Source organism: Podarcis muralis, chromosome 2 (assembly GCF_964188315.1).
Source record: "Podarcis muralis chromosome 2, rPodMur119.hap1.1, whole genome shotgun sequence".
Classification (NCBI taxonomy): domain Eukaryota; kingdom Metazoa; phylum Chordata; class Lepidosauria; order Squamata; family Lacertidae; genus Podarcis; species Podarcis muralis.
Genome location: NC_135656.1, coordinates 125,839,678 through 125,859,240, shown reverse-complemented (window position 1 = coordinate 125,859,240; position 19,563 = coordinate 125,839,678). Strand labels below are relative to the sequence as shown.

Below are 19,563 nucleotides of genomic sequence, written 5' to 3'. Positions count from 1 at the left end.
TCTGAGGTTCCATTTATAGATTGAGTGTAGTTACTTCTGTATCAAAGCATATCTTTTAAAATTTAATGTTAACAGTAGAATGCACCATTTGATCCACAGTGATCTGCACTGCTAAAGTATCATAAATTTTGTTTGTCTGGGGAGTTCAAGGAGACAGGGAAATCATTAACTCGCTTACACAAGTTTAATGTAGTTTGGAGAATAGAACCCAGTAATTTCATATTACCTATGCTGGACAAATGTGGGGACTGGCTCAATGGCAAAAATACACACACACACACTTCACTGATTTTACATTCATTTTGACATTTGAAAACTTGACTTCCTACCCCCTCGTTCTGAGTAGAACAACATTGGAATGGCGTAAATCCCTCCCTGGAGTTATTTTACATGAATTTCTAAAGGTTTTCACTACAAATGTGTCAAAGGTGGTTTTGATTGCCTGTTCTCACGTTCCCTTATTCCCAGTGGTGCTTCTGATTACTTAAACTGAGCCAAGTCTGGCTTGAGAGCTGCAGTACCTGTGTAGCCCTCAGGGGGCGCTGTTCCATAACTCCCATTGGATGATATATCAGTAGCTGTCAACATAAGGGGACTTTATTGACTGCTAGTTTGACATTTATATGTTGTTGTTGTTGTTTAGTCGTTTAGTCGTGTCCGACTCTTCGTGACCCCATGGACCAGAGCACGCCAGGCACCTCTGTCCTCCACTACCTCCCGCAGTTTGGTCGAACTCATGCTGGTAACCTCGAAAACACTATCCAACCATCTCTTCCTCTGTCGCCCCCTTCTCCTTGTGCCCTCCATCTTTCCCAGCATCAGTGTCTTCTCCAGGGAGTCTTCTCTTCTCATGAGGTGGCCAAAGTACTGGAGCCTCAGCTTCACGATCTGTCCTTCCAGTGAGCACTCAGGTCTGATTTCCTTAAGAATGGATGCATTTGATCTTCTTGCTGTCCATGGGACTCTCAAGAGTCTTCTCCAGCACCATAATTCAAAAGCATCAATTCTTCGGCGATCAGCCTTCTTTATGGTCCAACAGACATTTATATGCCTGTTATTATTGGAGGAGACTCTTGAGAGTCCCATGGACTGCAAGAAGATCCAACCTCTCCATTCTGAAGGAAATCAGCCCTGAGTGCTCACTGGAAGGACAGATCCTGAAGCTGTGGCTCCAAGACTTTGGCCACCTCATGAGAAGAGAAGATTCCTTGGAAAAGACCCTGATGTTGGGAAAGATGGAGGGCACAAGGAGAAGGGGGCGACAGAGGACGAGATGGTTGGACAGTGTTCTCGAAGCTACCAGCATGAGTTTGACCAAACTGCGGGAGGCAGTGGAAGACAGGAGTGCCTGGCGTGCTCTGGTCCAGGGGATCACGAAGAGTTGGACACAACTAAACGACTAAACAACAACAACAACAGGTATGACAGTTATTCGAATGGTGCCTGGTGATTGGCCAGGTGGTTTTATGAATGGAAAGGTCAGTGCAAGCTGTCTACCCTTATCTACAGGCGAGCTTTGGATAAGGAGAGGAAAAGAGACAGTACAGTGGTACCGCGGGTTACAGACGCTTCAGGTTACATATGCTTCAGGTTACAGGCTCCGCTAACCCAGAAATATTACCTCGGGTTAAGAACTTTGCTTCAGGATGAGAACAGAAATCGTGCTCCGGCGGAGCGGCGGCAGCAGGAGGCTCCATTAGCTAAAGTGGTGCTTCAGGTTAAGAACAGTTTCAGGTTAAGAACGGATCTCTGGAACGAATTAAGTACTTAACCCGAGGTACCACTGAATAGTCAAAGGGGGGTCAATGAGGTGCGGTTTAAGGCCCAGTATCCAATTTAAGGAATGCCTGTTTTTCCGGAGGTGCAAGGCTTTCCTGCGCTTCTCCTTTGAAAGTATCAGGACTCAATTCTCCATCCCTGGATTTCTGCCCTGCCTCCTATTGTGAGGCTAAATTCACACCTTATGGAGAGGCAAGGAGTATGTGACCTCATGCTTAAGCGATTATGGAGGGAGGGCGAGATCTGAATACCCCTCTTCCAGAGGAGATATTAACCATTGGAACCAAGGAAATCGGTCAAACTGCTGAAATTTGGTGATTATTTGTGAAGATTCTACCTTTTCTATACTGTATTGGATATACAGAGGAAACAGAAAGATACATGTTGTTGTTGTTGTTTAGTCGTTCAGTCGTGTCCGCCTCTTCGTGACCCCCTGGACCAGAGCACGCCAGGCCCTCCTGTCTTCCACTGCCTCCCGCAGTTTGGTCAGACTCATGCTGGTCGCTTCGAGAACACTGTCCCACCATCTCGTCCTCTGTCGTCCCCTTCTCATGACCTTAAAATTCTTAGAACACTTGCTATCAGATCTCCTCTCCATCTCCTCTTTCCAAGGCTCAACATCCCCAGCTCCTTCCTTTGGCTTCTCCCCTCCCAGCTGCTCCTCCTCCTGCTTCTGCCCTGGGATGGGGGGAGTTCAAGTGGTCTCTCAAAGGAAGCTTCTCCCCATCAGTGGAAACAGCACAATGCATGCCGCCTCCTTCTTGCCACAGTTTTACAGGCGGCTTTTCTGAGCCTCTCTGCAGGTCTGGTGCTTGTCTAAAAGGTGAAGCAGAGCTCCTTGTCCTGGCCTCAGTTCCAGGCTGGGGGGGGGGGATTTTTTGGGGAGTCGTTTAACTGCCATGGGGGGAAGAAAGCGGAAGGCAGAGGGGGGAAGGGAGGTTTCTGCCGAGGGTGGGGGTCCCTCGGTCAGGGATGCTTGAGCTGAGCTTCCTGCCTGGCAGGGGGTGGACTAGATGCCCCTCAGGCTCCCTTCCAGCCTCTCCTATGTGAGGGGTCCCCTGCTTCTTGGGGGGGGTGTCTCCCAAATGAAGCATTCCTGGGGGGGGGGGTTTCTCCCGGGCTCCTGCCTGGGAGGAGGAGGTTCCGCTCGGCTCGCCACGGGTTAAAAGCAGCAGCGCTGGATTCCTAGAGAGGACCGGAAGTGGCGTCGTGGGGGGGCAGGTCCTCCCTGGCCCAGGCCCCTCCCTCGCCAGCCCCCCTTCTGCCCGCCGAGGGGCTGCTGGGTCTCCCTCTCTCGGGGTGAGTCTCGCCGTGGGGAGAAGGGAGGGCGGGGTGCAGGGGAGGGGGCGGGGGGGCAGGTCAGATCATGCAGGGGGGGGAGGCCCAAATCGGGGGGGGGGAGACCTTCCCCGCCCAGCCAGGGCTCTGCCCCCTGGGGGGGAGGGAGGGGTCGGGGGGGGGGAGGCTGCGGATAAAGCCCCTTATTCTCCATAAAGAGTTGACAGGGGGGGGGGCGTGTTTTCCTCCTCTTTGCCAGCTCCCTCCAGCCTTGCTGCTGCTGCTGCTGTGTCTTTTCTTCTGGCAGATCCAGGAGACCAGGAGACAGCAGAAACGGCAACATTGTGAGCAGGGCAAATAGAGTAAGATCCAGTATTCTTATTGGATTAACTTTCTAACATTGCTCAGGGAAGCCTATTGGCTCACATGTTTTCTCTGCGCCTAAATCGCCAGGTATCACTTTGGTGATTTGTATGGATATCAACCTCCGGGACGTATTTTGTATAACAAACTTGTATACTCTACCCCCCAAATGTGTCATCTTATTGCTATTCTTAGTGCCTCATGTAAATAAAGTATCTGTCTATCTCTCTTTTTAAAAAACCCACAACAACCCTGCGAGGCGCGTCCAGCTCCCAGGGCTCCCCTCCTGCCAGAGTGATTTTGCCTTCAGCCGAGACCCCAAAGGGTCCCCCAAATCAGCCGCTCTGGCGTAGCCAGGTGACGGGAGGGGGATGAAGGGGGGGGGGGTCCTGTGCTGGCAAGCGGAGCCTTCAGGCCACCCGGCTCCCAGTCTTTGGAAGGGGCTCCGAGCCCAGGGTTTGAGCATCTTCTGCACCATTCGCAGGGGGTCTCCCAGGGGGGCACACTCTAGGGTCACCCAGAGAGCTTGAGGACTGAGTGGGGATTGGAACCCTGATCTCCCCGGTCCTTGTCTGACACTCTACAGTTTTTGATTTGAGTTTCCGTTGAAATGAGGCTACATTTTAATGTTTCAGTGTTGTATTTTAATCTTGTTTTAAAGTTGCATTTCAATCAATTTGTTTTTATATCGGTTGTTAGCCATCCTGAGGCCGGTCTTGGCTGGGGAGGGCAGGGTATAAATAAATTTTATTATTATTATTATTATTATTATTATTATTATTATTATTATTACCACTACACCTGGAGTACTTCTGCTTTGGGGCAGCTATAAAACAGGTAAATAAATACAGTGGATGCTCGGGTTGTGAACGTGATCCGTGTGGGAGGCACGTTCGCAACCTGAAGTGCCACGTCTGCACACACACAGGTCGCAATTCGGCTCTTCTGCGCATGCACAAAGCGCAATTTAGTGCTTCTGCACATGTGTGAGCACCGAAACCCGGAAGTAACCCGTTCCGGTACTTCTGGGTTCGGCGCGGTGCGCAACCCGAAAACGTACAACCTGAAGCATCTGTAACCCAAGGTATGACTGTATGGGCATAGCAGCCAATTCCTATGCCAGGCCAGCCTCCCTGGGGAGAGCATTCAATGATGGGGAGCCACTGCAGAGAAGGCCCTCCAGGGATCACAAGGTGATCTCAGGGTCCAGGTACATTCATATGGAAAGAGGCGGTCCTTGAGGCATTGTGGCCCTGAGCCGTCAAAACCAGCACTTTGAGCAACCTGGTTGCCGCTGAATTCTGCACAGGTAGAAGTGTCCAAACCTTCCCCAGAGGCAGCCCTACATACAATGCATTGCAGCAATCTAACCTTGAGGTTACCAGAGCATAGACAACAGTAGTCAGGATGTCCGGATAGGGGCGCAGCTGGGCCACCAGCTGAAGCTGGTGGAAGACACACCAGGCCACTGAGGCCAGCTGAGCCTCAAGGGATAGCAAAGGATCCAGGAGGACCCCCAAGCTATGAACATGCTCCTTCAGAGGAAGGGTAACCCCAGCAAGAGCAGGCGACCTCCCAGCCATCTGGTCTAGGGAGCCACTCACTAACATTGCCTCGGTCTTATCTGGATTGAGTTTCAGTTTGAGCTGGGTGTCATCAGACCTCCAGATAACCCCACCCAGAGGTTTCATGTAGATGTTGAACAGCATAGGGGATAGGATTGAGCCCTGAGGAACCCCACACTGAAGGCTCCATGGGGCTTCCAAAGTAATTCCCTCTGGGAACGTTCATCCCCGTAGGACCAGGACCAGCGCAAAGGGGGGGCACCCACCCCTAACTGGGACAGGCGCTCCAGGAAGATGCCACGGTCGATGGTATCAAAAGCCACTGAGAGGTTGAGGAGAATTAACAGGGACATGTTTCCCCTGTCTCTCTCTTGACAGAGGTCACCATACAGGGTGACCAAAGCGATTTCTGTGTCAAAACCAGGCCTAAAGCACAAGTGAAATGGATCTTGAAAACTGGCCAGTTTTTTTGAGCATGCAGGCTTTTTCAAGGAAGGTTTTACTTCTCCTGGTGGTTTATAATTTTACAACAGAGCAAACATTTCTGTTGTAGGACTTGCTGGCACCTCTGATTCGCACAGACAGAACGTGGCAGAAGATTCCTTCTGATTCCTTCTGATCTCTTGGAGGCTTCCTGAGAGCAGAGATGGATGAGCAAGACTCAGCTGGTCCAGAAGTGGGAAGAGACCATGATATGCAAACTGGGAGCAGCGGGGGATTATGGGAAAACTCCATGCAAAGGTTCCTGGGTGAGGAGGACATTCCCCGCTCTGATGTACGGAGCCAGCCGTTCAGGCAGTTATGCAACCAGGAGGCCGAAGGACCACGAGAGGTTTGCAGTTGGTTCTGCCAACTAGACCATCAGTGGCTGAAGCCAGAAAGACATACGAAAGCTGAGATGCTGGACCTGGTGATCTTGGAGCAGTTCCTGGCTGTCCTTCCGCTGGAGATGGAGAGCTGGGTGAGGGACTGTGGAGCAGAGACCACTTCCCAGGCGGTGGCCCTGGCCGAAGGTTTCCTCCTGAGTCAGGCAGAGGAGAGGAAGCAGGCAGAGCAGCAGGTGAGAGAGACTTTCCTCTGGAAACTCCCAAGGGGCTCCAAAGAGGAGGGAGAGTATTCCAAAATGCCCTACTAATGGAAAGCATCCTAAAGTTTTTGCCTCTTCTGAATCTGTGTTGTTCTTTCAGGGAAAGGATCTGTTAGCAGAAATGGGTCCCGATTCCTCTGCAGCAGAAAGGACTCCGTTGGGCACTGGAGAGAGGCCAATGGGTAAGGAGGAAGGAGTTTTTACTCTGTCATATTTGGTGGATTTTGAAACTAATAATTTGGGGGGGGGGGTTCATGTTTTGGAGGGACAGACGAGCGGGGACAGTGTTTTAACACAAATAAAATATGAAATGGATAGAAATGTCAAAATGCCCTTAGCAGGTGAGACTTTTTTCTGAGGCTCGTCTGTAGTTTGAGATGCACAGCTGAATCTCAGAGAGAACAATACACTCTGGGTTTCCCAGTTAACTTTGTCTCTCGCAGGTGAGAGAACGATGGCAGCAAGACCTCCTCCTCCGTCTTTTCATGGTGGCGAAGGGGAAGCAGCGGCTGTGGAACCAGATCAGGTAGGGGGGAAGGAGACATGTGGGGAAAGAGGCCAAGGGGTGAGGCAGCCAGGTGTTGTTGTTGTTTAGTCGTTTTGTCATGTCCGACTCCTCATGACCCCATGGACCAGAGGATGCCAGGCACTCCTGTCTTCCACTGCCTCCCGCAGTTTGGTCAGACCCATGTTTGTAGCTTCGAGAACACCGTCCAACCATCTCGTCCTCTGTCGTCCCCTTCTCCTTGTGCCCTCCATCTTTCCTAGCATCAGTGTCTTCTCCAGGGAGTCTTCTCTTCTCATGAGGAGGCCAAAGTATTGCAGCCTCAGCTTCATGATCTGTCCTTCCAGTGAGCACTCAGGGCTGATTTCCTGAAGAATGGAGAGGTTTGATCTTCTTGCAGTCCATGGGACTCTTAAGAGTCTCCTCCAGCACCAGAATTCAAAAGCATAAATTCTTTGGCAATCAGCCTTCTTTATGGTCCAGCTCTCACTTCCATACATCACTACTGGGGAAAACATGGCTTTTACTATACGGACCTTTGTTGGTAAGGTGACTCTGGGCCTAAACAAATCTCTCTCTTCCTCTTGGCTTCCATCATGGTTGCCGTCAACAAAGGTTGAAACTAGTATTATTTGTCAGTAGCTGCAGTTTTCTTCATATATTTAACACTGAACGCTAATAGAAGCTTTTAAGCCAGTGTTTCTCAACATTGGGTCCCCATATGTTGTTGGGTTACAACTCCCATCATCCCTGAGCTCTTGCCTTGCTAGCTAAGGGTGATGGGAGTTGTAGGCTAAAAATATCTGGGAACCCAAGGTTGAGAAAGGCCGTAATCTAAGCAGTTGACCAAGCATAAAAAGTGACCAGGATTCACCCAGCGAGTCTCATCAGCTGCACATTGTGGTGTTTCACCATTTGCAGAAAGGTAAATTGCTGTTGTTGGCTTCCATCTGACTCAAGAGTCTGCTGTGGCTGCAGAGACTAGTAACTTGACCTCCTTGGGGCGCAAGCCTGGGCAGTGTGGATGGAGGTCCTGGGCTGTCCAGACGGCAAAAGCCCACTCTTGGGCTCTCTGATGTGGTCCAAAGGAAAGCAGAGCAAGATGTTTGGCATCAGCTGAGCTGTAGGAGTTGCTGGAAGTAGGTGTACAAGGCTCTATCCAACTGCCTTAGGGACTACACTCCAGATTTGTGTTGGCTTCACTCCGTAGCCTTTTATTCTCCCAAATATATCCCACAAGCAGAGGTGGTTTAGGATCAAAGTTTTCCTTCCCTCAGTTGGCTTCCCTTCCCAGGTGGATAATAATAATAATAATAATAAATAATAATATTTTTTTATTTATACTCCGCCCTTCCTGGTTCAGAAAACCAGGCTCAGGGTGGCTAACAACAAATTTAAAACATTTAATTGATGCAACAATAAACAGCATAAAATACAGTCTAAAACAGGAATAACAATCAATTCAGAATTCAAAAATAATTTTAGGGGGGAAACCCATCCAATAAACATTAGATGTGATCACCAGGGCTGTTGTTGTTGTTGTTGTTTAGTCGTTTAGTCGTGTCCGACTCTTCTTGACCCCCTGGACCAGAGCACGCCAGGCACTCCTGTCTTCTACTGCCTCCCGCAGTTTGGTCAGACTCATGTTTGTAGCTTCGAAGACACTATCCAACCATCTCGTCCTCTGCCTTCCCCTTCTCCTTGTGCCCTCCATCTTTCCCAACATCAGGGTCTTTTCCAGGGAGTCTTCTCTTCTCATTAGGTGGCCAAAGTATTGGAGCCTCAGCTTCACGATCTGTCCTTCCAGTGAGCACTCAGGGCTGATTTCCTTCAGAATGGAGAGGTTTGATCTTCTTGCAGTCCATGGGACTCTCAAGAGTCTTCTCCAGCACCAGAATTCAAAAGCATCAATTCTTCGGCGATCAGCCTTCTTTATGGTCCAGCTCTCACTTTCATACATCACAACTGGGAAAACCATGGCTTTAACTATACGGACCTTTGCTGGCAAGGTGATGTCTCTGCTTTTTAAGATGCTGTCTAGGTTTGTCATTGCTTTTCTCCCAAGAAGCAGGCGTCTTTTAATTTCGTGGCTGCTGTCACCATCTGCAGTGATCATGGAGCCCAGGAAAGTAAAATCTCTCACTGCCTCCATTTCTTCCCCTTCTATTTGCCAGGAGGTGATGGGACCAGTGGCCATGATCTTCATTTTTTTGATGTTGAGCTTCAGACCATATTTTGCGCTCTCCTCTTTCACCCTCATTAAAAGGTTCTTTAATTCCTCCTCACTTTGTGCCATCAAGGTGGTGTCATCTGCATATCTGAGGTTGTTGATATTTCTTCCGGCGATCTTAATTCCAGCTAGGGATTCATCCAGCCCAGCCTTTCGCATGATGAATTCTGCATATAAGTTAAATAAGCAGGGAGACAATATACAGCCTTGTCGTACTCCTTTCCCAATTTTGAACCAATCAGTTGTTCCATATCCAGTTCTAACTGTAGCTTCTTGTCCCACATAGAGATTTCTCAGGAGACAGATGAGGTGATCAGGCACTCCCATTTCTTTAAGAACTTGCCATAGTTTGCTGTGGTCGACACAGTCAAAGGCTTTTGCATAGTCAATGAAGCAGAAGTAGATGTCTTTCTGGAACTCTCTAGCTTTCTCCATAATCCAGCGCATGTTTGCAATTTGGTCTCTGGTTCCTCTGCCTCTTCTAGCTTGCACTTCTGGGAGTTCTCGGTCCACATACTGCTTGAGCCTTCCTTGTAGAATTTTAAGCATAACCTTGCTAGCGTGTGAAATGAGTGCAATTGTGCAGTAGTTGGAGCATTCTTTAGCACTGCCCTTCTTTGGGATTGGGATGTAGACTGATCTTCTCCAATCCTCTGGCTACTGCTGAGTTTTCCAAATTTGCTGGCATATTGAGTGTAGCACCTTGACAGCATCATCTTTTAAAATTTTAAATAGTTCAGCTGGAATACCATCACTTCCACTGGCCTTGTTATTTGCAGTGCTTTCTAAGGCCCATTTGACTTCACTTTCCAGGATGTCTGGCTCAAGGTCAGCAACCACACTACCTGGGGTGTACGAGGCATCCATATCTTTCTGGTATAATTCCTATGTGTATTCTTGCCACCTCTTCTTGATGTCTTCTGCTTCTGTTAGGTACTTTCCACTTTTGTCTTCTATTATGGTAATCTTTGTACGAAATGTTCCTTTCATATCTCCAATTTTATTGAACAGATCTCTGGTTCTTCCCATTCTGTTGTTTTCCTCTATTTCTTTGCATTGCTCGTTTAAGAAGGCCTTCTTGACTCTCCTTGCTATTTTTTTTGGAAATCTGCATTCAATTTCCTGTATCTTTCACTATCTCCCTCGCATTTTGCTTGCCTTCTCTCCCCCGCTATTTGTAAGGCCTCATTGGACAGCCACTTTGCTTTCTTGCATTTCCTTTTCATTGGGATGATTTTCATTGCTGCCTCCTGTACAATGTTAAGAGCCTCCATCCATAGTTCTTCAGGCACTCTGTCCACCAAATCTAAATCCTTAAACCTGTTCCTCACTTCCACTGTGTATTCATAATGGATTTGACTTAGATTGTATCTTACCGGCCCAGTGGTTTTTCCTACTTTATTCAGTTTAAGCTTGAATTTTGCTATAAGAAGCTGATGATCTGAGCCACAGTCAGCTCCAGGTCTTGTTTTTGCTGACTGTATAGAGCTTCTCCATCTTCGGCTGCAGAGAATATAATCAATCTGATTTTGATGCTGCCCATCTGGTGATGTCCATGTGTAGAGTCGTCTCTTGTGTTGTTGGAAAAGAGTGTTTGTGATGACCAGCTTGTTCTCTTGACAGAACTCTATTAGGCTTTGCCCTGCTTCGTTTTGAACTCCAAGGCCAAACTTGACAGTTGTTCCTTTTATCTCTTGATTCCCTACTTTAGCATCCCAATCCCCTATAATGAGAAGAACATCCTTCTTTGGTGTCATTTCTAGAAGGTGTTGTAAGTCTTCATAGAATTGGTCAATTTCAGTTTCTTCAGCACCAGTGGTTGGTGCATAAACTTGGATTACTGTGATGTTAAAAGGTCTGCCTTGGATTCGTATCGAGATCATTGTATCATTTTTGAGATTGCATCCCAGTACAGCTTTCGCCACTCTTTTGTTGACTATGAGGGCTACTCCATTTCTTTTACGGGATTCTTGCCCACAGTAGTAGATATGATGGTCATCCGAACTGAATTCGCCCATTCCCGTCCATTTTAGTTCACTGATGCCCAGGATGTCAACATTTATTCTTGCCATCTCATTTTTGACCACATCCAGCTTACTAAGGTTGATGCTTCTAACATTCCAGGTTCCTATGCAATATTTTTCTTTACAGCATTGGACTTTCCTTTCGCTTCCAGGCATATCCGCAACTGAGCGACCTTTCGGCTTTGGCCCAGCCACTTCATCAGCTCTGACTCTACTTGTACTTGTCCTTCGCTCTTCCTCAGTAGCATGTTGGACGCCTTCCAACCTGAGGGGCTCACCTTCCAGCGTCATAACTTTTATATGCCTGTTGTCTTTGTCCATGGAGTTTTCTTGGCAGGGATACTGGAGTGGCTTGCCAGTTCCTGCTCCAGGTGGATCACGTTTGGTCAAAACTCTCCACTATGACCTGTCCATCTTGGGTGGCCCTGCACGGCATAGCTCATAGCTTCTCTGAGTTATTCAAGCCCCTTCGCCACGGCAAGGCAGTGATCCATGAAGGGGTCACCAGGGCTAGCCGGCTAAATTAGTCCTATTTGGGCCAGCAAGTTGGGGAGAATTAGTTGTGGGATCCCAGAGTGGGTAATCTTAATAAAAAAGGGAGGGGGGGAAGGAAGGGGAATAAAAGATCAGGCTAAGTTCAAATTGAAAGCCAGGCGGAATAGTTCTGTCTTACAGGCCCTGCGGAAGGAGGTTAAATCCTGCAGGGCCCTGGTCTCCTGGGATAGAGCATTCCACCAGGTCGGAGCCATCACTGAGGAGGCCGTGGCCCTGGTGAAGGATAATTTGACTTCCTTAGGGCCCAGGACTCTAAACTGTGATTATTCATGGACCTTAAGGTCCTCTGCAGGGCAGACCAGGAGAGGCGGTCCCGTAAATACAAGGGCCCTAAGCCACAAAGGGCTTTAAAAGTCAAGACCAGCACCTTAAACCTGACCTGATACTCCACCGGGAGCCAGTGCAACTGGTAAAGCACTGGGTGAATATGCTCCCATGGAAGAACCTCGTGAGGAGCCTCGCTGCAGCATTCTGCACCCGCTGTAGTTTGTGGGACAGTTTCAAGGGCAGCCCTGTGTAGAGTGAATTACAGTAGTCAAGCCTGGAGGTGACCGCCGCGTGAATCACTGTGGCCAGGTTGGGGCGGGAAAGGTAAGGGACCAACTGCTTAATGCGGTGAAGGTGGAAAAATGTCGCCCCATCTGCTCCTCTCTTCCTCCTACAAACACATGCAGCAACCACCGTCTTGACTTTGGGACCCACTCTCGGTCTCATCCGCTCAGTCTCTTGAAGTCTATCTTCACATGCAAGACACATTACTAACTTACTGAGGGTTGACTCTTCTCACCTGGTTTAGCCATGCAGTCAAAGCCGTTCCCAGATTGTGGCCGCTGTCTCATGCGGACAGCTTCTAGGAGCCACAGGTGAGAGCAGAGTGCAGGATGAGGATCAAAGGTGGACAAACTACCCCAGAAGGAGCAGGATGTGTCCCCCACCAAGGGTACTGTCACCCCACAAGGATGAATACCCATCATTAAAATACACAATAAAATAATTCCACTGAGATGTTAAAATAAGCATCTATGTTTAACATGTGCACAAAGCAATCCCATTCAAACATCATCACAACAAAGCAATGTGGAGTAGATCATCTTTATGTTGTCTAAGAGGAGAACATGTCCCTCATTCCTTTAGGGTCTGGTGAGCTTTGAAGATGTCGCTGTTCGTTTCACAGACGAGGAATGGGCATTGCTGGATCCTGACCAGAGAGCTCTGCATAAGGACGTCATGGAGGAGAATCGTGGGGTCCTGCACTCTCTCCGTAAGGCTTTCTGCTGGATCATAATCTCTGTTTTGAAATTCCATGCATTGCTCTATGTGAGGAACTGCCAATATTTTGATGCAGTTTGACAAGCATCTGGGATTCTAACATCCCCACCTTGAACCCTGAATGGAGGGATTTACTCTGTTTGTTAATATTCTTCCTCCAGTTATCATCATCATCATCATCATTCCATGTCTATGTTGCGTTTCCACAGTTAAAACAGAGCTCAAGGCGGCTTACAATATGAAATGATTTACAAAATTACAAATATATCAAAGTAATCATCGAAATAAATACAACACATGAAAAACTATGAAACTGAACAATTTAAACATAAAAATAAAACAGCAAAAACTCCCAACAAATTTCCCCCCAAAATTCCCCAGTCCTTGCCGAGCAGCAGCCGCAGCAGCAGTTTTTATGAGGCCAGGAAGTGATGGCTTTTAAAACAGTGACCAGGGGTTCTGAACCAACCAGGTCTACTTAAATGCAGACTGTGGAGTTATATGGGAAGTTGAGGTAACTTCTGTCAGCTTGAGGTTTTGTTTTTGCTTCTGCCCATTTTTGAAAGAGAAGACCGATGTTAGAGTTGGAGTGGATTTCATGATTGTGGCAAACTAAATCCGTCCTAGAAAAGAGCCAGACTTTTTGAACCTCTGGTTTCCATAAATACCGTATTTTTCACTCCATAAGACACACTTTTTTTCTTCCTAAAAAGTAAGGGGAAATGTCTGTGCGTCTTATGGAGCGAATGCGTGGTCCCTGGAGCCGAATTGCCCAGGGGCAAAAAGCAGATCATGCTTTTTTTTTTTCGAAATAGGGAAGTGGGTGTTGAAACAAAGCCGCTGATCGGCAAGCAATCAGGAGTGAGATAAGGGATGCTAGCAATAAAGAAGGCTGCCCGGGAGGGGGGAGGTAATAGCCCATGGATCCTCAGGATTTTTGCATTGGGTCATCCCAAATTCACCATCAGATCACATAGCATTTCCATGGCTACAGCCTGCACCAAAAAAATCACGCACCCACTGTTGCATGGGGCTGCAATGGCACAAAAACGTGGTTACAAAGCATGGATCCACATGGATTCTCAGGATTTTTGCATTGTGCTACTCCAAACTCACCATCAAATCACATGTCTGTGGCCAAAACACGAACCACAAAAATCATACATCCACTGTTTCGTTCAGAATATTTTTTTTCTTGTGTTCCTCCTCTAAAAACTAGGTGCGTCTTATGGTCATGTGTGTCTTATGGAGCGAAAAATACGTATGTCCAAGAATGCTGTTCAATAAAGGTCATGATCTCTATAGAAAGACCTCACGTCTTCCGTTCTTCCTGTTTCACAAAAGTTCATTGTTGCTGTTGTTTAGTAGTTTAGTAGTGTCTGACTCTTCGATTTGACTAAATGACTAAACAACAACAATGAACTTTTGTGAAACAGGAAGAACATTGTTTAATAATTGGGGACTCCGTTTCTTCATGAGGATCTAATTAGATTCTCTCATCATTGTAGGTGGTGATGGATTGGAAATGAAGAATGGAGACCACAACAGAATCCACACAGTGGAGAAGCCATATCAAGATTGGGAGTGTGGAGAGAACTCCAGTCAGAGCTCCTGTTCCCATCGAAGAACTCACAGTGGGAAGAAAGGCTATCAGTGCTCAGAATGTGGGAAGAGCTTCAGTCACAACGCCACTCTCACTTCTCATCAAAGAATTCATACAGGAGAGAAACCCTATAAGTGCTTGGAATGTGGGAAGAGCTTCCGTCAGAGGACCAACCTAAAGACCCATCAAAGAATTCATACAGGAGAGAAACCATATCAGTGCTTGGAATGTGGAAAGAGCTTTAATACGAGCCCAAATTTTCATCGACATCAAAGTATTCATCTTGGGGAGAAACCATTTAAATGCCAAGAGTGTGGAAAGAGCTTCAGTCGGAGTGCCCATCTCATGGGCCATCAAATTATTCATACAGGGAAGAAACCGTATCAGTGTCTAGAATGTGGAAAGAGTTTCAGTCACAGCGCCACTCTCTCTTCCCATCAAAGAATTCATACAGGAGAGAAACCCTTTAAGTGCTTAGAATGTGGAAAGAGCTTTAATACAAGCACAAACGTTCATCGACATCAAAGTATTCATCGTGGGGAGAAACCATTTAAATGCCAAGAGTGTGGAAAGAGCTTCAGTCAAAGTACAAAATTCACGGCCCATCAAAGAACTCACAGTGGGGAGAAACCCTATCGTTGCTTAGAATGTGGTAAGAGTTTCAGTGTAAGCACCTATCTCACTTCCCATCAAAGAATTCATACAGGGGAGAAACCCTATCAGTGCTTGGAATGTGGAAAGAGCTTCAGTCACAGGGCCCATCTCACCGTCCACCAAATAATTCATACAGGGGATAAACCATATCAGTGTTTAGAATGCAGAAAGAGCTTCAGTCAGAGGGCCCATCTCACAGCCCACCAAATAATTCACACAGGGGAGAAGCCCTATCAATGCTTGGAATGTGGAAAGAACTTTAGTCGGAAGGAGAGTCTCACTTCCCATCGAAGAATTCATACAGGGGAGAAACCGTATCAGTGCTTGGAATGCGGAAAGAAATTCCATCAGAAGGAAACTCTCAATTCCCATCAAAAAATTCATACAAAGGAGAAACCTTATCAGTGCTTTGAATGTGGAAAGAGCTTCAAGTTCAAGAGGAGTCTCACATCCCATCAGAGAATTCATACGGGGGAGAAACCGTATCAGTGCTTGGAATGTGGACAGAGCTTCAGTCAGAGGACAATTCTCACTTCCCATCAGAGAATTCATACGGGGGAGAAACCCTATCAGTGCTTGGAATGTGGACAGAGCTTCAGCCAGAAGGTAAGTCTCACTTCACATCAACTAATTCACAGTGGAGAGAAACCATTTCGATGCCCAGAGTGTGGAAAGAGCTTCACGCAGAGGACAGGTCTTATGCTCCATCAAAGAATTCATACAGGGCAAAAAACATTTCAATGCTTGGAATGTGGAAAGAGGTTCCGTCGGAACTCCCATCTAACTTCCCATCAAATAATTCATACAGGAGAGAAACCATTTAAATGTGAAGAATGCGGAAAGAGCTTCAGTCATAAGGTCAGTCTCACTTACCATCAGAGAGTTCATACAGGGGAGAAACCCTACCAGTGTTTGGAATGTGGAAAGAGCTTCAATCAGAGAGCCGGTCTTACTTCCCATCAAAAAATTCATACAGGAGAGAAACCACATCAGTGCTTGGAATGTGGGAAGAGCTTCAGTCATAGGGCCAATCTCACTTCTCATCAAATGATTCATACAGGGGAGAAACCATATCAGTGCTCAGAGTGTGGAAAGAGCTTCCGTCAGGGGGCAAAGCTCACTTACCATCAAATAATTCATACAGGAGAAAAACCATATGAGTGCTTGGAATGTGGACAGAGTTTCAGCCAGAAGGGAAGTCTCACTTACCATCAGAAAATTCATACAGGGGAGAAACCATATCAATGCTCGGAATGTGCAAAGAGTTTTAATAAAATCACAAACCTTCGTCAACATCAGAGAATTCACAGTGGGGAGAGACCCTATCAGTGCTCCGAATGTGGAAAGAGCTTCAGTCAGAGCTCCCATCTCACTTCCCATCAGATGATTCATACAGGGGAGAAACCCTATCAGTGCTCAGAATGTGGGAAAAGCTTCATTCAGAGCACCCAACTCACTTCCCATCAAAGAATTCATACAGGGGAGAAACCGTATCAGTGCCTGGAATGTGGAAAAAGCTTCAGTTGGAAAGAAGGTCTCACTTCCCATCAAATAATTCACAGTGGGGAGATACCATTTCAATGCCAAGAGTGTGGAAAGAGCTTCACAAGGAGGGCAGGTCTCACTTTGCATCAAAGAATTCATACAGGGCAGAAACCCTATCAGTGCTTGGAATGTGGAAAGAGCTTCAGTCGGAAGGATAGTCTCAATTTACATGCAAGAACTCACACGGGGAGGAAACATTTTAATGCTAGAAATGTGGAAACAGCTTCACCTTCAACTGGAATCTAGCTCCCCACCAAACAATCCATAAAAAGCATTTCAGGGCTGAAAATGTAGGGAAGACTAATAAAGATCCATACTTCCATCAACAGCACAGTGGGTAATTTGGGGAGAAAGTATTTCATTGCCAAGAACGTGGAAAGAGTTTAAGTCAGAGGAAAAATCTCACACCCAATCAAGAAACTCATGGCAGGGCAAAGCTATATTAGTACATGGAATGTGGAAAGAGCTTTAGTAAAGGCGCCAGTGTCACATCCCATCAATCAATTTACAGTGAATAGAAACATAGTAATGGGTGTGTATTATTTTAAGGGAGACTTTGATTTTTACAGGGGCAACAATTGGAACAATGCTCTTCTCATTCAGCAACCCAGCACCAGATCTTGACTAGGGGCACATTTTTGTCAGTGTCTCGCATATATTCCCCAAGTAGGTGACCCTGTTCTGCTTCCTCCCCAGTGATAACAGAGACTAAGTCCAGCACAACAAATGAGGTACTTTTGAAACCATTCTGGGTGGCAGGGTCTCCAGGCTTGCGACCCATTTCATATGAGGTCTTGTGTCCCACATATTGTTGGTTCTAACCTTGTGAAGTTTTGCTCTTCTCCAGATTTGAAAACCACTTCCTCCAATTAAACGTGATAGCCGTCTCGCTGCTGTAATCATTTACTGAAGTAATCTTCCATAATCCTTTTGTAATAGTGTGTCCAGAAAGAGTTCTGCCTTCAACTGAACTTTCTTTCTTTCTTTCTTTGTTGTTGTTTGTATATAAAAAATGCTTTTATTTTTTATCTATGTCATTTAAATTGTGATTCATATTAATGCTGTATTCTTAGTTTTAGATTTTATTATTTATGTGGAAATTGTTTTCCGTTTGGTTGTGTACTTTTTGAGGTGTTTTATTTATCGTTTATGACTTTTGTTATGTTGGTAATTATCTAAATCTTGTCATGTTTTAAGCCACCTTGAGCATTGTTTTAACTATGGAAAGGCGGCATACAAATAAAAAACGAAGATGATGATGAATATTAACTTTAAAAACCTGCTGTATTGATGTATGTATTTCAATCTATTTTTTAGCCTTTTTACATGTCCACCCAGCATGATAAAAATGTCCCTTTGTGTTCTTGGCATTCCTAGCAAACATTTGAAACATCTTTATACATTCTGAAAAGTTTTCTAGGAGTTAAATTTGAGCGATACACCATTTTATAAAAATTCTCTTTGAGATCGTAACAAAATGTAAATTTCACCCCTGAGGCCACATATGTTCCCTCTGTTCTATTTGTATTATAAGATCTGGATTTCTAGGGAGGGCAGGAAGCAGGGGTGGGGGGCATGGTCCTCCAGAGCAAAATCCCCTCCCTCCATCCCTAGTTCCTTCCAGCAAGGGAAGGGTGTGTGGCTTTGTTCTCTCTCTGCATGTGCTGCCTCTGAGGTGCCTTTGGGACCTGGTGAATCTTCTCTTGTGCACTGAGTTGCACTCACTGGCAGAGGAAGGGCGTGTGGTCATCCCCAAGGGTGTCTGTGATATTGCCCCCCTAGGATGCTCGCCGTGGGTGCCGCCCCCCTGGGATGCTTGCTGCACTGCCCCCGTGGGCAGCACGCCTCACTTCTGGGTGCACAGCATGTGTGCCGCTCCAGGGGCCGGAGCAGTTACAGTGAGGGGGGAAAGTATTTGATCTCCTACTAAATTTGCCTGTTTGCCCTCTCACAAAGAAATTACCAGTCCATAATTGTAATGGTAGGGTTGCGGGTGGCGCTGTGGGTTAAACCACAAAGCCTAGGACTTGCCGATCAGAAGGTCGGTGGTTCGAATCCCCGCAAAGGGGTGAGCTCCCGTTGCTCGGTCCCTGCTCCTGCCAACCTAGCAGTTCAAAAGCACGTCAAAGTGCAAGTAGATAAATATGTACCGCTCTGGCGGGAAGGTAAATGGCGTTTCCGTGCGCTGCTCTGGTTCGCCAGAAGCGGCTTAGTCATGCTGGCCACATGACCTGGAAGCTGTACGCCGGCTCCTTCGGCCAGTAAAGCGGGATGAGCGCCGCAACCCCAGAGTCGGCCACAACTGGACCTAATGGTCAGGGGTCCCTTGACCTTTATTGTAATGGTAGGTTTATTGTAGCTGTGAGAGACAGAATAACAACATGAAAACCTCCTGAAACCCAGGAGACAACAGTCAGAGACTGATGTGCATTATAAGTATTTGTCAGGCTACCTGGTATCTTCACTGTATGTAACGAGCTGAACTTTTCCCCCTCACAGCAGCTCCATCTCTGTGTGGACTGGGCAGAAAGGGGGTCCCAAGGCTGCAAGGGAAGGATGCATGGGAGCTCATGCATGCAGGGGGGAGACCCCCAAGTCAGGAGTCCTGCCCCCCCCGATTTCTCTCTGCCAAGCCAGGGAGGGGGCGAGTTTCCAGGAGGTCTGCAGCTCTGCTCTTCCTTTGCGCCCAGGCGCTGCTTCGTCTTTGGGGAAGGAGGAAGCAGTCGGGGGGGGGAGGGGCAGGCCTTTCTGAAGAAGCAGATAGAAGCTCCAAAAGCAAGAAATATAAACAGAAATTACGCAGAATGGAAAGAAATCCTCCGATAAACGAGGGAGCCCAGGGAAACTGCCGCCTGGTCTGTCAGGAATCGGCCTCCTTGGCGCCTAAAACTGAGGGGAAGGTCAGGTTTCGAAAGGCGGGAGGTTGGGAAAAGGCGGGAAAAGCCGTTTCCCTCAGAGCAGCCACCGCCTTCCCGGCGGAGGGGCGGGGCCAGGGCTGTTTCGTCACGGGTCCTTGCCCCGCCCTCCCTCCGCCTCCCCCTCGCTCCGCTTCCTTCTCTGAGGCGTCCGCGAGAGAAGGCCCCGGGTCGCCCGCAGGGAGCATGCG

At 47.3% G+C, this 19,563-nt stretch overlaps 1 protein-coding gene across 7 annotated transcripts in view; it reads left to right on the top strand.

Annotated features, from left to right (window-relative positions):
* Positions 1-17,827, top strand: part of LOC114592538 (uncharacterized) — a 32,996-nt gene extending 15,169 nt beyond the window's left edge. The window contains exons 1-7 of one of the 7 annotated variants that reach the window (XM_077923104.1): positions 3,018-3,078; positions 3,365-3,419; positions 5,539-6,045; positions 6,173-6,254; positions 6,516-6,598; positions 12,521-12,647; positions 14,164-17,827. In XM_077923104.1, coding sequence (XP_077779230.1) covers positions 5,632-6,045; positions 6,173-6,254; positions 6,516-6,598; positions 12,521-12,647; positions 14,164-16,703 — 3,246 coding nt within the window. In that variant the 5' untranslated portion in view covers positions 3,018-3,078; positions 3,365-3,419; positions 5,539-5,631 and the 3' untranslated portion in view covers positions 16,704-17,827. Of the gene's footprint in view, positions 1-2,919; positions 3,079-3,312; positions 3,420-5,538; positions 6,046-6,172; positions 6,255-6,515; positions 6,599-12,520; positions 12,648-14,163 lie in introns of those variants that run through there. The other 6 variants (XM_077923106.1, XM_028720732.2, XM_077923107.1 and 3 more) reach the window with 6 other exon arrangements.
* The last annotated feature ends 1,736 nt before the right edge of the window (positions 17,828-19,563 follow it).